This window comes from Monopterus albus, unplaced genomic scaffold (assembly GCF_001952655.1).
Source record: "Monopterus albus unplaced genomic scaffold, M_albus_1.0 scaffold219.1, whole genome shotgun sequence".
Classification (NCBI taxonomy): domain Eukaryota; kingdom Metazoa; phylum Chordata; class Actinopteri; order Synbranchiformes; family Synbranchidae; genus Monopterus; species Monopterus albus.
In genome coordinates, this window is record NW_018128099.1 from 619,389 (window position 1) to 634,451 (window position 15,063).

A 15,063-nucleotide genomic window follows, 5' to 3' on the forward strand; every position below is an offset into this window, starting at 1 on the left:
GTTCAGCAGCAAGATGTTGGTCACAGTGGTCAGCTTCTCAAACCTAGGAGACAGTCATTTACACAGTTATTAGAGAAAACAGACTATGATTTGAGCATTCTGAAAGCAATATTTCACGCTGTCTTGAGATGGTTTCAATGTAATTCTTGTGGACTGGTAGGTGGCAGTCCAAAGGGAGCGCTCAAACCAGGAGTGCTCAGAAAAAGACATTTCAGTCAAATCATGTCTCCCACATCTCTGTGTCAGAAGGGAAGCAAAAACAAGATTTGGGCTACTGTCTGGGTTAGCCGTTACAGCTAACTACATGGGACTATACAGTATAATAATAATAATAATAATAATACACTTTGTGTAAAATGAAAATTATACCCAAATTCACAGAATACAGTGTATATTGTACAAGGTAAATCAATCAGTGGTTTAAACTGACCCACTGTAAAAACAAATACAGGTTATGCATTCTGATATAAACTACTAAACAAAGAATTTGTTTGTGATGGATTTTTAATTATTCTGGCAGTTTGTAGTCAGTGTTTGCATTTAGGCTTAGGGTTTCTGTTAGTCAGCTTACCGATGGATGATGACCAGGACCAGCCCATTGCCGAAGAGACTGAAGAGAAACATAAAGTAGTAAAGGAGGGATAGCCAAGAGCCCAGATTGTTGTCACTGTCCTGGTTGCATGGTGAGAATACTGGGTACGGCTCATCGCTGTAATTACTATCATAGTAATCAAATGTTGTAGTTTCCATCTCCATCTCAAATGTTAACAGGAAAATCTGTCAGGAACACAAATGCAGCCATCAAACAAAGTATTCACAACCTGATGCAGTCAAGTAAGAATTTGAAACTGTAAAATGATCAGTAAGAGCTTTTAAATTCTGCATGTGAGCTCATACAAGCCATGCAAATAAGAAGAACAAGAAAACAATGTTAAACAACAACATTTAACTTGTGAAATAAAAGTAGATGTTTGTGGGAATGAGGATCATGCTGAGCTGAGCTGACTCACTGCCTGGCCCGCTGAGACGCTTCTGCTTGTTGTCTGCCTCAGAAGGCTCGAGCTGTCTGACTAACAGTGAGTCCAAGTCATTCGATGATAAGTCAGCCAGCAAGGGTAAGGAAGTACCACAGAGGTGTGCGTTGTATAAGGGGAATGGACTGACTAAAAGCATAGCATCCTCTACTCCTCCTTTATGTTAATATGACACATATTTAACCAATCCTTGCAACCACCTAGGAAGACCTTAGAAGAGTAATGACATAAATTAGCAAACTACTTATAGATGCCATTAACAAGTATGTTTGATAAAGACAAGAACAAATGTATCTCAGAACGGAAAGTGACCTTGGAAATGCTACCATGTGTATTCTAAAAACCACTCTGCAGTGCACCTATGGCTACTTTCAGCATATATTTAGGACTTGACCTAATAAGGTGTCCAGACCAAAAACAGCCTGTGTAAAATACTACTACTACAACTAATAATAATAATAATAATTAGGCTATTAGGCTGCATTAGAAGGGATGTGTTTGTTTGTTGTTGCACGATGGCTAGGTTGCATGAGAGATCCATGAGTTTGAAGGGTTATTAGATGCCAAAATGCTGCAAAGCAGTTTAACTGTGGTCTTAGAATTCTGTATACTCCCCTTGTCCTAAGGGTCAAAAATAACCTGCCTTCATTACACCTCTAAAATAAAGCAGCTAAATTTAACTTCAATCCTCAAATCTATTTTGCATGAAGAAACAACCTCATCATTCATCACAAACTCTGTGAATGTCTAGGTTTTCCCTCCTCAGTGTGCAGTATTTCATCAATATTTAAAATATAGTGATAGGAGTTTACAACTCTGTAAACTAACATGGCATCAGTCATTTTATCTTCTTTCTTATAGACTGCCAGGTAAACAGGAGATTACAAAGCAGTCTGCCAGGAATGTGCAGTGACACCTACATTATTTGTGACCACTGCATTACCAGGTGGCATTGCATTTCACTTATTCACTGCCTCAAGTCAAGGATCTATCCTTTCCTCCTTTTATTTTACATTTCACACACTGCAGTTGCTAAACCATTTTACCGTAAGAAGTTAGAAACCGAGTATATTGCAGATGAATGTGCTGATGACTCAGTTACAGTCATCTTACACAAGGGAGGAGGTGCAGGTTACGGGCAAAAAGTGGATACTGTCATGCTGTAAAGAGTCCTTTTTGGATAAAAACATATCAACAAATGGAATGTATAGTTGAATTAAGAAAACCAAAATCAAAACCAACAATGAAAGGATGAAACTGACCTACAGACTGACAGTCAGTAGCATTTCGAATCAAGTGTGAGGACCTTCTTGAAAATGATACACAGAAATGACTGAAATTGGTTCCTTTGAAGTCATAACATTTTTCTTTTTATTTGGTGAAAATTATCAAAAGAAAGAGGATCTGAGTTGTTGGTACAACTGAGAGTGATGGTACTGCAATGTCACTGGTCTAACAGAGTCATCATCCAGGGTTATTGTTCCCTGTGATGTACCAGAAGGTACAGTCTTACAACCTCTGATGTTCTCATTGTATATGAAACCACTGGAGTTTGTTTTTAGAAAACACATACCTTTGTTTATGATAAACAAAAGGTATATTTTCACTTTGACATAAATAAATAAGGTTGACACCAAATATGTTTAAATAAAATTCTCTCATTCTCAACTATTTGTGTCTTTCCTAATTGAATTTCCAAACTGCAGGTACAAAGCGCCTACACAACCAACAAGGTTAGCAAAGCATTTTTCTCCCTGATAACTACTTGGGCCTTTGCAAGCCAAGAAAATCTGCCTGCAGACAAGACTGTCAACCTCAGCAGGTGTCAGAGTTTACCTTCCTTTTAAAGTTTCTTATCGTAAAAAATTCTTGAAATAAGTGACTGAAATAAGATCATGAAAATTCCAGTGAAGTCAGTAAAAAGTCAGTTACACAATGAAAGTTTATTTTAATACAAAATGATTTTATAACAAAAATAATAATATGTACAAAACTAGCACAGTAAACTGCATGTTTCAAACATTTATGGAGATGACAGATATATTAACTTTAGAAAATTAAACAAATGGATATTTCATGGAATACTGTATATTTCCAGTTACAGAGAATGCAAACAAATCCTAGACAACAATCTAGGTCACATATTGGATTAACCCCTGTATTCTGAAGTAAATAAAACATTATGTAGTAAAACACAAATTAATTCATAATTATAAATCATGTCACTATCTGCGCTAGAAAATCAGTTTTCACACACCAGTGATGATTGTTTCTGAAGGGCACATACTTCTCATAGTATGAAAACCAATTATTGCAACACCTTACAGATTTGATCATAGATTTAAATGTGAGACTGTATTCAGCAGAAAGACAGGAACTTAGTAGCAAAAGCAGAAGTAACATTACACTGATAAGCTGCAGCAAAATGTTTTAAGTGGGAGGTTACAAAATATGAGACTGCTACTGCAGATATTGTCAGTATTATTTTCTTTTAAATGACCACAAAGTTGTCCAAACTTAGCATTTTGCCGTGTCTTTACTCTAACAGTATACAGTACCAATTGCCAGGTCAGCAAAATACTTATTGGGGGTTTTTTGATAGGCACTGAGAAATACAGTAGGTCTTTTAGTAATATAGGACTGAGGGCCTGTTTTCTAATGTATTTTCATATGATAAATGTTGCATCATGTGCCTTGTAATTGTCACTTATTATTCATTAGAACCTGTTTTTATGCCTGCTTGCCGGCAATAGCCACAGTTGGAGGCATTATGTTTTTGCTTTGTCCATCCATCTGTCTGGCCCATTTTCATGAATGCAATATCTCAGGAACGCCTTGAGGGACACACGTCCACTTGGATTCAATGATAATTAGATTTTGGTGGTCAAAGGTCAAAGGTCATTGTATCCTCATGTGTCTGGGAAGGCCCAGTCAGGCACATGCATCTGTGCATAAGCCCAGTTGTGCCTCCCTAAACAATTCATTCCATTCCATGCTGTTGGTCACTGGGTAATGTTATAATGATAAGAGACAAAGTTAACTTTGCGACATGCTGTTTTATCAAATATATTTTATTGAGCATGGCTTGTTGAGATTTACCTGTTGTTTCAGTCATGTGTTGCATTAACTGTTTCTGATGCAGTACTCCTCCATCAAAAGAAAAGAGTTCAGGACATAAAATAGAATTCCTTATGAGTGTGATAATTGGTTAGAACCAACTCATCTGGATTCATGGCAAGATCAAAATTTAAGACTTAACTGCACATGGAAATTTCACGGAAATTGTATTCTTAATTTATATAATAGACAGTAATGTCTTTTGGAGTGAGGAACTATGTATATAGTGTTTCTGTGTCCCCCCTTTTGTGTCTAGCCAGACAGGTATAAATGTTCCCCATGTATGTATTTGGGAGTGGGAGGGAGGTTTGTTCACATGCTCACTGCTTACTGATGTAGCCCAGTTTCTGATTTGAAAAGGAAGTTACAGCTTTTGTCTTGTTAAATGTGTTTGCATCAGAGTTAATGTGATGGTTCATCATGGACAATGAGTTGGGGTGAACAAAATCTTTAACTTGCACTGTGGCTCTTGTGTCTGACTCGCTTGGTCCCTCGCACTGCCCCATTCCTCTGAATTTGGATGGTTGTTGGAAGCATACAACTGTGACACCACAACAACTGTGCTATAAACTGTCTGCAAAGACTAGTTTACAGAACAGTTGTGGCTCAAAGCAGCTAACACATTCAGCTATCATTTATGTTACTTTTTAACTTACACTAACCTTTTTGTGCAAGTTGTAACAACAGGCTTTTGACAGTGTAGACATTTAACACATCATGCAGCCTGAACTGAACCGCCTACAACTGGGAAACTCTGCTTACACATAACATTTAGCATAGGTAACCATGTTTACTGAGTAAAGATGCAATCACAAAGAATGATCTCAGGATTTTAAGAATGTATATTGAATTGTTTAAATAAAAACTGCAGTTAATCAGAAAATCTCTATTTTTTTCCAGCCCTAAACGTGGATGAGATTTGACTAAGAACTGGCAACTGCCTCAACAGCAAATTGAAATGGGAGCAAATCCAAAAGCCAGAATTTAAAATAGGGGGAATACAAATCAAGTCCTGTTAATAATATAATCTGGCATAAATCTGCAGTTGAGGTAAATAAAGGTCATTGATACGTTATGGTAATTCACACACAAAAAAAGCAATGCAAAATTAGTCTAGAAAATACTGACAAACAAGAAATCAAAGATGATTTGCAAAAATAGACAGCCAGTTGGTTCTTACAATCATGTCTGTCACAGTGATAGATCAGCACCTAGCTGATGATAGAAATATGTTTTCCTTGTGACTTGGTTGGAATGATTTCATCTGTGTTTTTTTTTTCCTTTAGTTTATTCATGAACTTGAACTTTATCTTTGACCAACAAACATATTTGTTGACCTTTCATAAGATAATCGTGTGGAACTGGTGTACCCCATTCATTCATTATGAGGGATCCCAATTCATCACCAATGTATTATAGTTTATGCAGAATTTTTAAATACAATTTTTTTTTCTTAGGCAGAGCTGCACTGAAGGCAGATTTAACCTTTATATATGTTATTAAAATCAACTGGTGAAGCCAGTGGAACAGCTTTTAATATGAAATAAATTAATAATTATCATTTAATTAAATAAAACTGCTAACTTGAAATTAGCAAGGCTGTCAGTAGGAGATATCAAAGTAATCTGTTCTGTCAGAATAGCCTATATGAAAAGGAAAGCCCAAAGTCTTTCTTTTTTTTTTTGTATATATATTTTGTTGAGTATATTTGTTTGTTTTCATTTGATTTTGTTTTTTTGTGGATGTATATTGGGTCAAAACAAGCATGCATGTTAGCATTGTGTCTTGTTAGCAAAGAATTCCATATCATTAAACTAAAAATTAGTTTTAACTAAGATTTTGGACATTGTCTAAAATGGGATAGGGGATGGTGACTCTCAGCTACACTACCCTCCTCTCCACGACACCCTTCCCCCTACAGCACTTCTGTTTTTATTCCATCTTCTCTACCTTTTGTTGTCAAAATATGGTTTGTAAATTAGCCCCGCCTGCCCCGAGTGAAAGTTATAAAAATCATTTTCCAAACTGTGAGTAGTCATTTTGAACTTTCAGTTTTTGACAACCTCTCAGCTACTAAAACAGTGGCTGCCAGACCAAGGTTGTGTTATTTTGCACGGCAAGAGTGAGACAAAGCCAAGAGAGCATTCTACTAGATTGTCAAATTAATTTGTTAGTTAACAGTAGCTCTGAACTGGAAGCTGCTTTTTGTACAGTTTGTACAAGACATAGTTCATAGCTTTAAGAAACCAGACCAGAGGGACAGAGAGCACTAAGGAGTGGTTTCTAGTGTGTTTTAGGTATTGCAGCTTTAAAGAGTAACTTGGGTAAAAGAGGAGGTAGATATTTTTAATGTTTTTCTCTGACTTGTTATACAAAAAGTCACCACAACTTGATTGCAACCACTTAGCTGCATATCAAACTTATTCAGAATTAGAGACCATAATTTAAACCTGCTGTCAGACTTTGCAAGTTTGAAGTATAAAGTAGCCATGTTAGCCTGTTATCTCAAATAGCTAGTTTACTAGCCTTTAGTCTTTGATCATGAATTCAATAATGATAAATAAATGCCCTGCCCATTTCAGCTAAACCCAACTAATGAGGTTATATCTGCCTCTAATGCAGTTACACATTGTCATAAATGAGTCAACAGTCACAGACATCTTTGTAAATCAGTGATACAGTAAATTCCTCAAACATCTTGTGTGTTTAAATCAAAAACAGTCTTTTCCAAACTGCTATGTCATCAGACATTGGGTCCTTTGCTGTAATGTTCCCTGAGGTTGTAGGTGTGGTAACACATGGAAACATCACACACCCCCGGAAGCCCCGGGCTCCCCCGTTTACCAGAATCTCCTGGTGGTCCTGGTTTCCCCGGAATTCCCTGGTTGCCTGGATGGCCAATCCCATCAAAGCCACGAGGACCCTGAATGCCTGTAGTGATAGGAAAAGCCAGCAAAACATAAAAAACATATCCAGATAAGATAACGCTCAAGTAAATAAAGTTAAAGGTTCGAATACATCTGATTCAAAGTTCTTTTTACAGGAACTAAAAGTAACACATGCTAGAGCACAAATTATCTCTAAGCAGCATACTATACATGCTGTTATGGCTTCCACAGAGAAATACTGCGCTTACTGTCTGTAACCTTCCCTCACCCCATCTACTGGGCTGTCACTAAAAGTACTTTATAAAAATAGGTACAAACAGGATCCACCCATATATGTATTAAAAATGTAAAACTACAAACAGCCTTGATGCATTTTTGTTAGAAGTGCAATCATGGACAGATTTGAAAGCTCACCTGTCACCATGGTCAGGCACCTGTAGCTCCCCAAAATAGCATAATGGACAAAGACATTTCAGAAATGGTAGGGGGCTTTTCACATACCTGGATGTCCAGGTGGTCCTGGAGGTCCATAGTAACTTTCTCCTTTACAGCCTTTGAGCCCCCTTGGTCCCATTTCACCTAGGGACAAAATATATCTCCTTAAAACCTCTAAAAAAATGAGCTGACAGCTTCATAGCTGCAGGAAACTATGGCTATGTTCCCTCTAAGACAGCTGTGTCCAATCTTGACCTTTAGAAGCATCTGCAGGCCTTTATTAACACTACCTTAATTTATTTCACTAATTCTGAAGATTTCTTTTTTTTACAACCTTCATTATTATAGCTTCAGTGTTCCGTGTAGAAACACCAGGACACTGTATGCGTTTAAACAGAGGCCACATGGCTCACACATGAACCATCAAACAGGATTCTAACAAATTTTGATTGACATTTATATAGAAGTTTTGTCTTGGGAACCTTTGCTGCTGATTTAATAAGTGAAACAATAGACAAAATTGTCTGTGGTACACAATGTAACAAGACAAGACCAATGTCATTATTTTAGCAGACATTTAGTCATTAACCAACGTTTTGGACAAATTAAAACTCTGACCTGATAATGAGAACTAAGGGGATCGCAAATATTATTACAATTTACCCTATGATGAAGATGAATACCTGTACAAATGTCACAGCAATCTACCCAATAGTGGTTGAGATATTTTACTAATAAACAAAGCTGGTCAACCCTATAGTGGGGATGAGCATTAATTTAAATTTTATTATTTCAATTTTATAATGTTTCAGACAGGAAACATAAGGGTGAGATCAAAGTTGTTGTTTTGTCCGGAGAGCTTTCTCTGGACTTATTTGCACTGGGAAACTGCATCTGTGTCAGCGCCTGTGTTGGTTTATATGCCAGTGTGTGCATCAGCATCTGTGCCCATATTAGTGCCAGTGCCTGGGTTGATATTTGAGCAGCAAAAATAACTTCTTGGTTTGCAATTTGAGCAGGAAAGAATTAAACTGAAAGTAGAAATGAAAAGCCAATTTGAATTAGAGAAAGTTCAGCAGCAAACTGAGTAGGACGGAATATTTTTCCTCTGTGATGATGCCAGGCTCTTTTGATGTTGGAACTAATATGTGTTTAGTGAAGGGCCCTGATACTTTCTATTAATTATATTTTGAATGCATGGTGATACAGTCTGTGTTTGTTGTCTTTTGCTCTGCTGATGTTCACAGGAAAGAAATGCACATATTCATGAAGTTATTTGTAAGGTGTTGAAGATCTTGGGCTCCACGTTAAAATAATCACCTATAAAAACACATGAAAGCAACTCATGAGCCAAAATAAATAACAAGCACCATAAAGACGTCTCCATTAATCCTGTTACACAGCAGGTAAAGTTAGTCCGACCTCACTGTGGCTGCTGTCACTGTTAAGTTACAGTTTCTTCAAACCAACAAGTTTCACACAGACATATTTTTATCAGGAGGATACATTGTATGTTGTGTCTGGTTTTTCATTTTACAGCGATTTCATCAGTTTTGAAAGCAGCTGTAGGCGGAGATAAAGTGGGTGACACATCCACTGGCCGTGCACTCTGGAGGACCACAATCAGTTTCACCACAAATGCAGCGATTACAATATGATTTTACTGTATTGTTTTAAACCAGTGAAATGTTTATAAGGTTACATGTGAGACCCTCGTGGATTTCATACATTGGATGCAGTTGTGAGTAAATTACATTATACTATACTGCTGGTTACAGGATCAGAGATTTAATATCTTCCACACTCAAAAGCTGGTCAGTGATATTAGCAGATTAGAAGATACAGGGACATGTGCGGTACTACTACATAAATAGTTTTGCCTTCACAGTTTATGAATGGAGTGCATAACTGGCAGGAGAAGAAGATACAGGGAAAGAAACTCTCCCCTCAGTATATATGACATCAGTCAGGTTTCCCCTCCTCTTTCCAAAGGGGATGAGATGAGCTGGTTTGATTGGACATAACTAAAGCCAGCCCTGGCTCCACCTGCTCACCATATAATCCTCTCTCTAATAATGCACTTGTTAACACCTGGCTGCACATGAAAGTGCACTGCGTCCGTGGTCACCACAATCACAAAGCATTGTTGAACACATCCATATTCATCTTTCGCCTGGAGAATAAACACGAGTTTAGCATTGCACTCTCTTGCAGGAAAATAGAGCCCTTTATTTGACTGTAGTGAACATCATCACATCTGATTTGTTTGTTTTCCACACTGTTTTGATTTTAATCAATGATGAAAACAACGGTAAGTTTTGTTCATGCTCTTGTCTCATGAAGTTGAACAGAGCAGCGGATCAGACATTAAGTTTTAAAAGGTGCATTACCTACAGATAACATAAATCTACTACTGGGCATTGCTTAATCCCTTAAAAAATGTTTACATTACCTTTGAGTCCTGTTGGACCTTGCATTCCAGGAGGTCCTGGGTAACCAGGAGCACCACTCCTGCCAGGGTAGCCTGGAGTTCCCATGGAGCCTTTGGGTCCCAGTGCTCCTGGCTCGCCTGGGGGTCCCTTCAAGCTTTGGCAGGGTGTGCACCTAGTTCGGGGGGGCAGGGTCTGGAGCAGTGCTGGGAGTTGGCCTGCAGGACACAGCCAGAAGGTGCAAAGTTTGTTATATTAAACATACTTCCATAACAAGCTTTGACCACATAATCCTGCAAGCATGTACAGTGCCTTGCGAAAGTATTCGGCCCCCTTGAACTTTGCGACCTTTTGCCACATTTCAGGCTTCAAACATAAAGATATAAAACTGTAATTTTTTGTGAAGAATCAACAACAAGTGGGACACAATCATGAAGTGGAACGAAATTTATTGGATATTTCAAACTTTTTTAACAAATAAAACACTGAAAAATTGGGCGTGCAAAATTATTCAACCCCCTTAAGTTAATACGTTGTAGCGCCACCTTTTGCTGCGATTACAGCTGTAAGTCACTTGGGGTATGTCTCTATCAGTTTTGCACATCGAGAGACTGAAATTTTTGCCCATTCCGCCTTGCAAAACAGCTCGAGCTCAGTGAGGTTGGATGGAGAGCGTTTGTGAACAGCAGTTTTCAGCTCTTTCCACAGATTCTCGATTGGATTCAGGTCTGGACTTTGACTTGGCCATTCTAACACCTGGATATGTTTATTTGTGAACCATTCCATTGTAGATTTTGCTTTATGTTTTGGATCATTGTCTTGTTGGAAGACAAATCTCCATCCCAGTCTCAGGTCTTTTGCAGACTCCATCAGGTTTCCTTCCAGAATGGTCCTGTATTTGGCTCCATCCATCTTCCCATCAATTTTAACCATCTTCCCTGTCCCTGCTGAAGAAAAGCAGGCCCAAAACATGATGCTGCCACCACCATGTTTGACAATGGGGATGGTGTGTTCAGGGTGATGAGCTGTGTTGCTTTTACGCCAAACATAACATTTTGCATTGTTGCCAAAAAGTTCGATTTTGGTTTCATCTGACCAGAGCACCTTCTTCCACATGTTTGGTGTGTCTCCCAGGTGGCTTGTGGCAAACTTTAAACGACACTTTTTATGGATATCTTTAAGAAATGGCTTTCTTCTTGCCACTCGTCCATAAAGGCCAGATTTGTGCAGTATACGACTGATTGTTGTCCTATGGACAGAGTCTCCCACCTCAGCTGTAGATCTCTGCAGTTCATCCAGAGTGATCATGGGCCTCTTGGCTGCATCTCTGATCAGTCTTCTCCTTGTATGAGCTGAAAGTTTAGAGGGACGGCCAGGTCTTGGTAGATTTGCAGTGGTCTGATACTCCTTCCATTTCAATATTATCGCTTGCACAGTGCTCCTTGGGATGTTTAAAGCTTGGGAAATCTTTTTGTATCCAAATCCGGCTTTAAACTTCTCCACAACAGTATCTCGGACCTGCCTGGTGTGTTCCTTGTTCTTCATGATGCTCTCTGCGCTTTAAACAGACCTCTGAGACTATCACAGTGCAGGTGCATTTATACGGAGACTTGATTACACACAGGTGGATTCTATTTATCATCATTAGTCATTTAGGTCAACATTGGATCATTCAGAGATCCTCACTGAACTTCTGGAGAGAGTTTGCTGCACTGAAAGTAAAGGGGCTGAATAATTTTGCACGCCCAATTATTCAGTTTTTTATTTGTTAAACATAGACAGGCTCAGTTCTATGTAGTGTTTAAAGTCAGGATGTCTGTGAAATATTCAAGATTCCTAGCATTTCTCCTATTAGTGTCATCATACTGGAACTGGCATCCTCTTACAGTCGACTATCCCCACCTTTTATAGGACTGTTACCCCTTACTCACAGACGACACCATCGTAGTGGGTCTCATCTCAGCCAATGATGAGACTCACTACAGAGAGGAGATCCAGCACCTGACAAGGTGGTGTTCAGATAACAATCTTGTCCTGAACACCAACAAAACTAAGGAGGTCACTGTGGATTATAGGAGTTCCAGGAAGACAAAACATGCTCCTTTTCTCATACACGGGGAGGTGGTAGAACAAGTGGATAAATAATAAAAATTATGACCTAGCGTATATTTTGGATTAATAATCACAAAACTAGCAGATCAAGCTCTTTCACCTCAATGCGTTATAATCAGTGTAAATCGATTAGAACAATTATATGAAATGTGCAACTGTGCATACAGTAAGACAACCGTTTCAAACTAAATTTCAGGCTCTAGTTCACAGTAAAGTGTTACAAAACTACTTACTACGCAGAACATCAGTGCAGAGCTTTCGCAGATGTTCATCTGAAGGAGACTCGCCCTGCAACACACAGTTACACTTTGATTCATCCAGTGCTGGGAAGTAACCGAGACCATTTATTCATGTACTGTACATATGTTCAGTGTTGATATACCTCTACTTTACTTGAATACTTCACTTTGTGCTACTTTCTACTTCAAGTCCACTATATTTTAGAAGCAAATATTGTACTCCACCATATTTATTTGAGAACTTTGGCCACTACTTACTTTTCAGAATCTGATTAATTATGCAAAACCCAGTATAATCATGAGACTTTACTAACTCCCAGTAGGAAATTCACAAGATACCCGGCGGTAATTTAAATTATAAGCATATAAGGTAGTTAACATTCGCCCCACGTTTACCAGCTGCAACAATAAATGTGATGTACACAATAATTAATCAATTATTATAATCCAATACTACGATATACAGTAATTGGAAACTTGCCATTCTGCATACTACATACTTTTACTTTTGCCAGTACTTTAGTACTTTTACTTAAGTAACTTTTTGAAAGCAGGACTTTTACTTATATTATACTAACAGAGTATTTTTACACTGTGGTGGTGCTACTGTTACTTAAGTAACAGATCTGATTACTTCTTCTTCCACCACTAGCTGAATCCAATCTAGGCCTGTGAGAACAGGCTGCAACTCACTATGCCTGCCAATTTATAGACTTTCTCAACATTGTATAGCCCACATACACCAACAGCTTGGACCCCATTGTCCTTAAATGCACCACCGCCGACCCAGGCAGAAAGTCACTGACTGTATTTGTCAGCCAATTTTTTTTTTCCTCTCACTTTTTTATTTTAAATTAACTAGGAGGAGATGTTCAGGAGGTGGTTCACTCACAGGTTTCCCTGGGTACCCTGGCTGGCCTGGTTGGCCCGGCAACCCATCTTGACCAGGAAATCCCCTGGAACCAACAGCACCCATGTGGCCCATGTCACCCTTTTTTCCTTCTGGCCCCCTGAGGCCCACATCACCTGTCACACCTTTCTGAAGAAACAACAGGAAGGACAGAATTATGTTGTCTACAGTTTGCCAATCACTGCTCCACTGTTCAAACATTACTCACCAACCATAGCTGGGCACAGCTCATCTGTCAAGCTGAAGTGAAATGCTCATTATTTTAAAAGCGTGAGGATTGTGTCCTCATTTTCTAACCTTTTTCAAAGCCAAAAATACAAGAGCAACAGTGGACAGAATTGATTAGATTCTGTGTTTACCTACTCTAATGTAAGCTACAATCAGTAGCATGGCTGGCTAACTACCTTACTATCCACGGTAAAGTAGTAACTATGTTACTACCAAGGCAAAAAAAATGGATGCTAACAGATTATCCTTGTAATAAATAATATCCTACAAACTGTACAGCACTGGCACAACTGAGGGAGGCTACAGTAAGTGTTTGATATGCCAGATGTATGCCCCGTTAGAAAAGAGTGCTTTTGTGATGTATATTTTTGCCCAGGAGACCAGATTTCTCCAGGCCTGGAGGTATTGGGTCTGTAAGTCTCCTATAGCAGCCGTGCAGGCTTGACAAGGCTTCTCACTGCGATGCAGAATAAGACAGAATGGATTATATCTAATACCGCAAAGTCTAATTCGACAAACCTCTCCTTTCCATCCCCTGGGCCCCACTTCGCCCTGATGGAAGAAAGAAAAGAGAGCAAAAAGGGTGGGGAGGAGAGAGAAGAGGGAGAAATTGAGAGAGACAGTTAGAAACTTCTGCTTACACATCAAAGGCTGCGACAGTATGTCAGAGGAGCTATGCTTGCTGCTCTGCATTACTGATGCTGAATCACTTTCTTTTCTGTCTGAACCAGTGGTTTACAAAACATTTGAGATTGATTATTGTAATGCATTATTTTATTTGATTTGGTTTGGCTACTTGTTGTAATATGATGAAAAAGGCATCTATTAGTCCTTAAAACACCATCCAGTGGTACCACCAGTGCTCTAAGGATTTGTGTAATACAAGGACGTAGTTGAGGCTCTGGGTATGTTCTGTTTATCTTTTCCTTCCATTTGTCCTCCTGTCCTGACTTGTTAACTGATTTCAGCTGTACTAGTGCAGTAAGATACAAACAAAGGAGCTTGGTCTGCTTTTAGGAAGCTTTGTAGAAGGCCGCACTAGAGTATCATATCAGGAAATATTGTTCATATTCAAAACCATTAATGCTCAGAGCACATAAACCCTCCTGCTCCCAGCTAGCATTCTCCAACACTCAACTTACTCATGCTTATTCAAACACTAGAAACGTGTGACAGGTTGACATTCATTGAGAATTTATCTTCAAAAACATGCAAGCACTGCTGACTATTACTGCTCAAGTTAAAAGGCATCCAGTAGCGCAGTCTGGGAAGGTCCATCGTTTTGCAGATGACATAATGGAGACACCCAATCATGCTCATTTCCTCATGAGACAGAATCACAGTTGTATTCTACTCTCTACATTCAACTACATACAAATGGGAAGAAAAGCTGCTCATTGTGGTGAAAGGGTTTCAGAAGATTCACAATAGAATATTATAGCGCTATTGGGACTTGAACAAGAGAATTAGTACATAGAGACAACATCAAATAAGAAATACTACTAGTACTAGCAGCATTAGGGCTGCACGGCAGCACGGTGGTGCAGCGGTTAGCATACTTGTTTCTTAGCAAGAAGGTTCTGGGTTTACGCCTGCTGACAAAACTTCAAACTTGAGCAGAATTAATAATTTCTCACTTCAAGCTAACATTTTTTTTAAGCATAACATTGC

At 38.7% G+C, this 15,063-nt stretch overlaps 2 protein-coding genes across 2 annotated transcripts in view; both read right to left on the minus strand.

Moving 5' to 3' along the window:
- The window catches only part of LOC109971282 (C-C chemokine receptor type 3-like), a 1,661-nt gene extending 873 nt beyond the window's left edge, over positions 1 to 788 (minus strand). Inside the window, exons 1-2 of the mRNA XM_020619422.1 lie at positions 572 to 788; positions 1 to 43 (exon numbers count right to left, since the gene is read on the minus strand). The exon at positions 1 to 43 is cut by the window's left edge and continues 873 nt beyond it. Coding sequence (XP_020475078.1) covers positions 1 to 43; positions 572 to 756 — 228 coding nt within the window. The 5' untranslated portion in view covers positions 757 to 788. The remainder of the gene's footprint in view (positions 44 to 571) is intronic.
- A 6,106-nt stretch (positions 789 to 6,894) lies between these two features.
- LOC109971283 (collagen alpha-1(XXI) chain) overlaps positions 6,895 to 15,063 on the minus strand; it is a 32,236-nt gene continuing 24,067 nt past the window's right edge. The window contains exons 16-21 of the mRNA XM_020619423.1: positions 13,890 to 13,944; positions 13,147 to 13,293; positions 12,249 to 12,303; positions 9,927 to 10,121; positions 7,541 to 7,618; positions 6,895 to 7,082 (exon numbers count right to left, since the gene is read on the minus strand). Of these exons, the coding sequence (XP_020475079.1) occupies positions 6,895 to 7,082; positions 7,541 to 7,618; positions 9,927 to 10,121; positions 12,249 to 12,303; positions 13,147 to 13,293; positions 13,890 to 13,944 (718 nt within the window). The remainder of the gene's footprint in view (positions 7,083 to 7,540; positions 7,619 to 9,926; positions 10,122 to 12,248; positions 12,304 to 13,146; positions 13,294 to 13,889; positions 13,945 to 15,063) is intronic.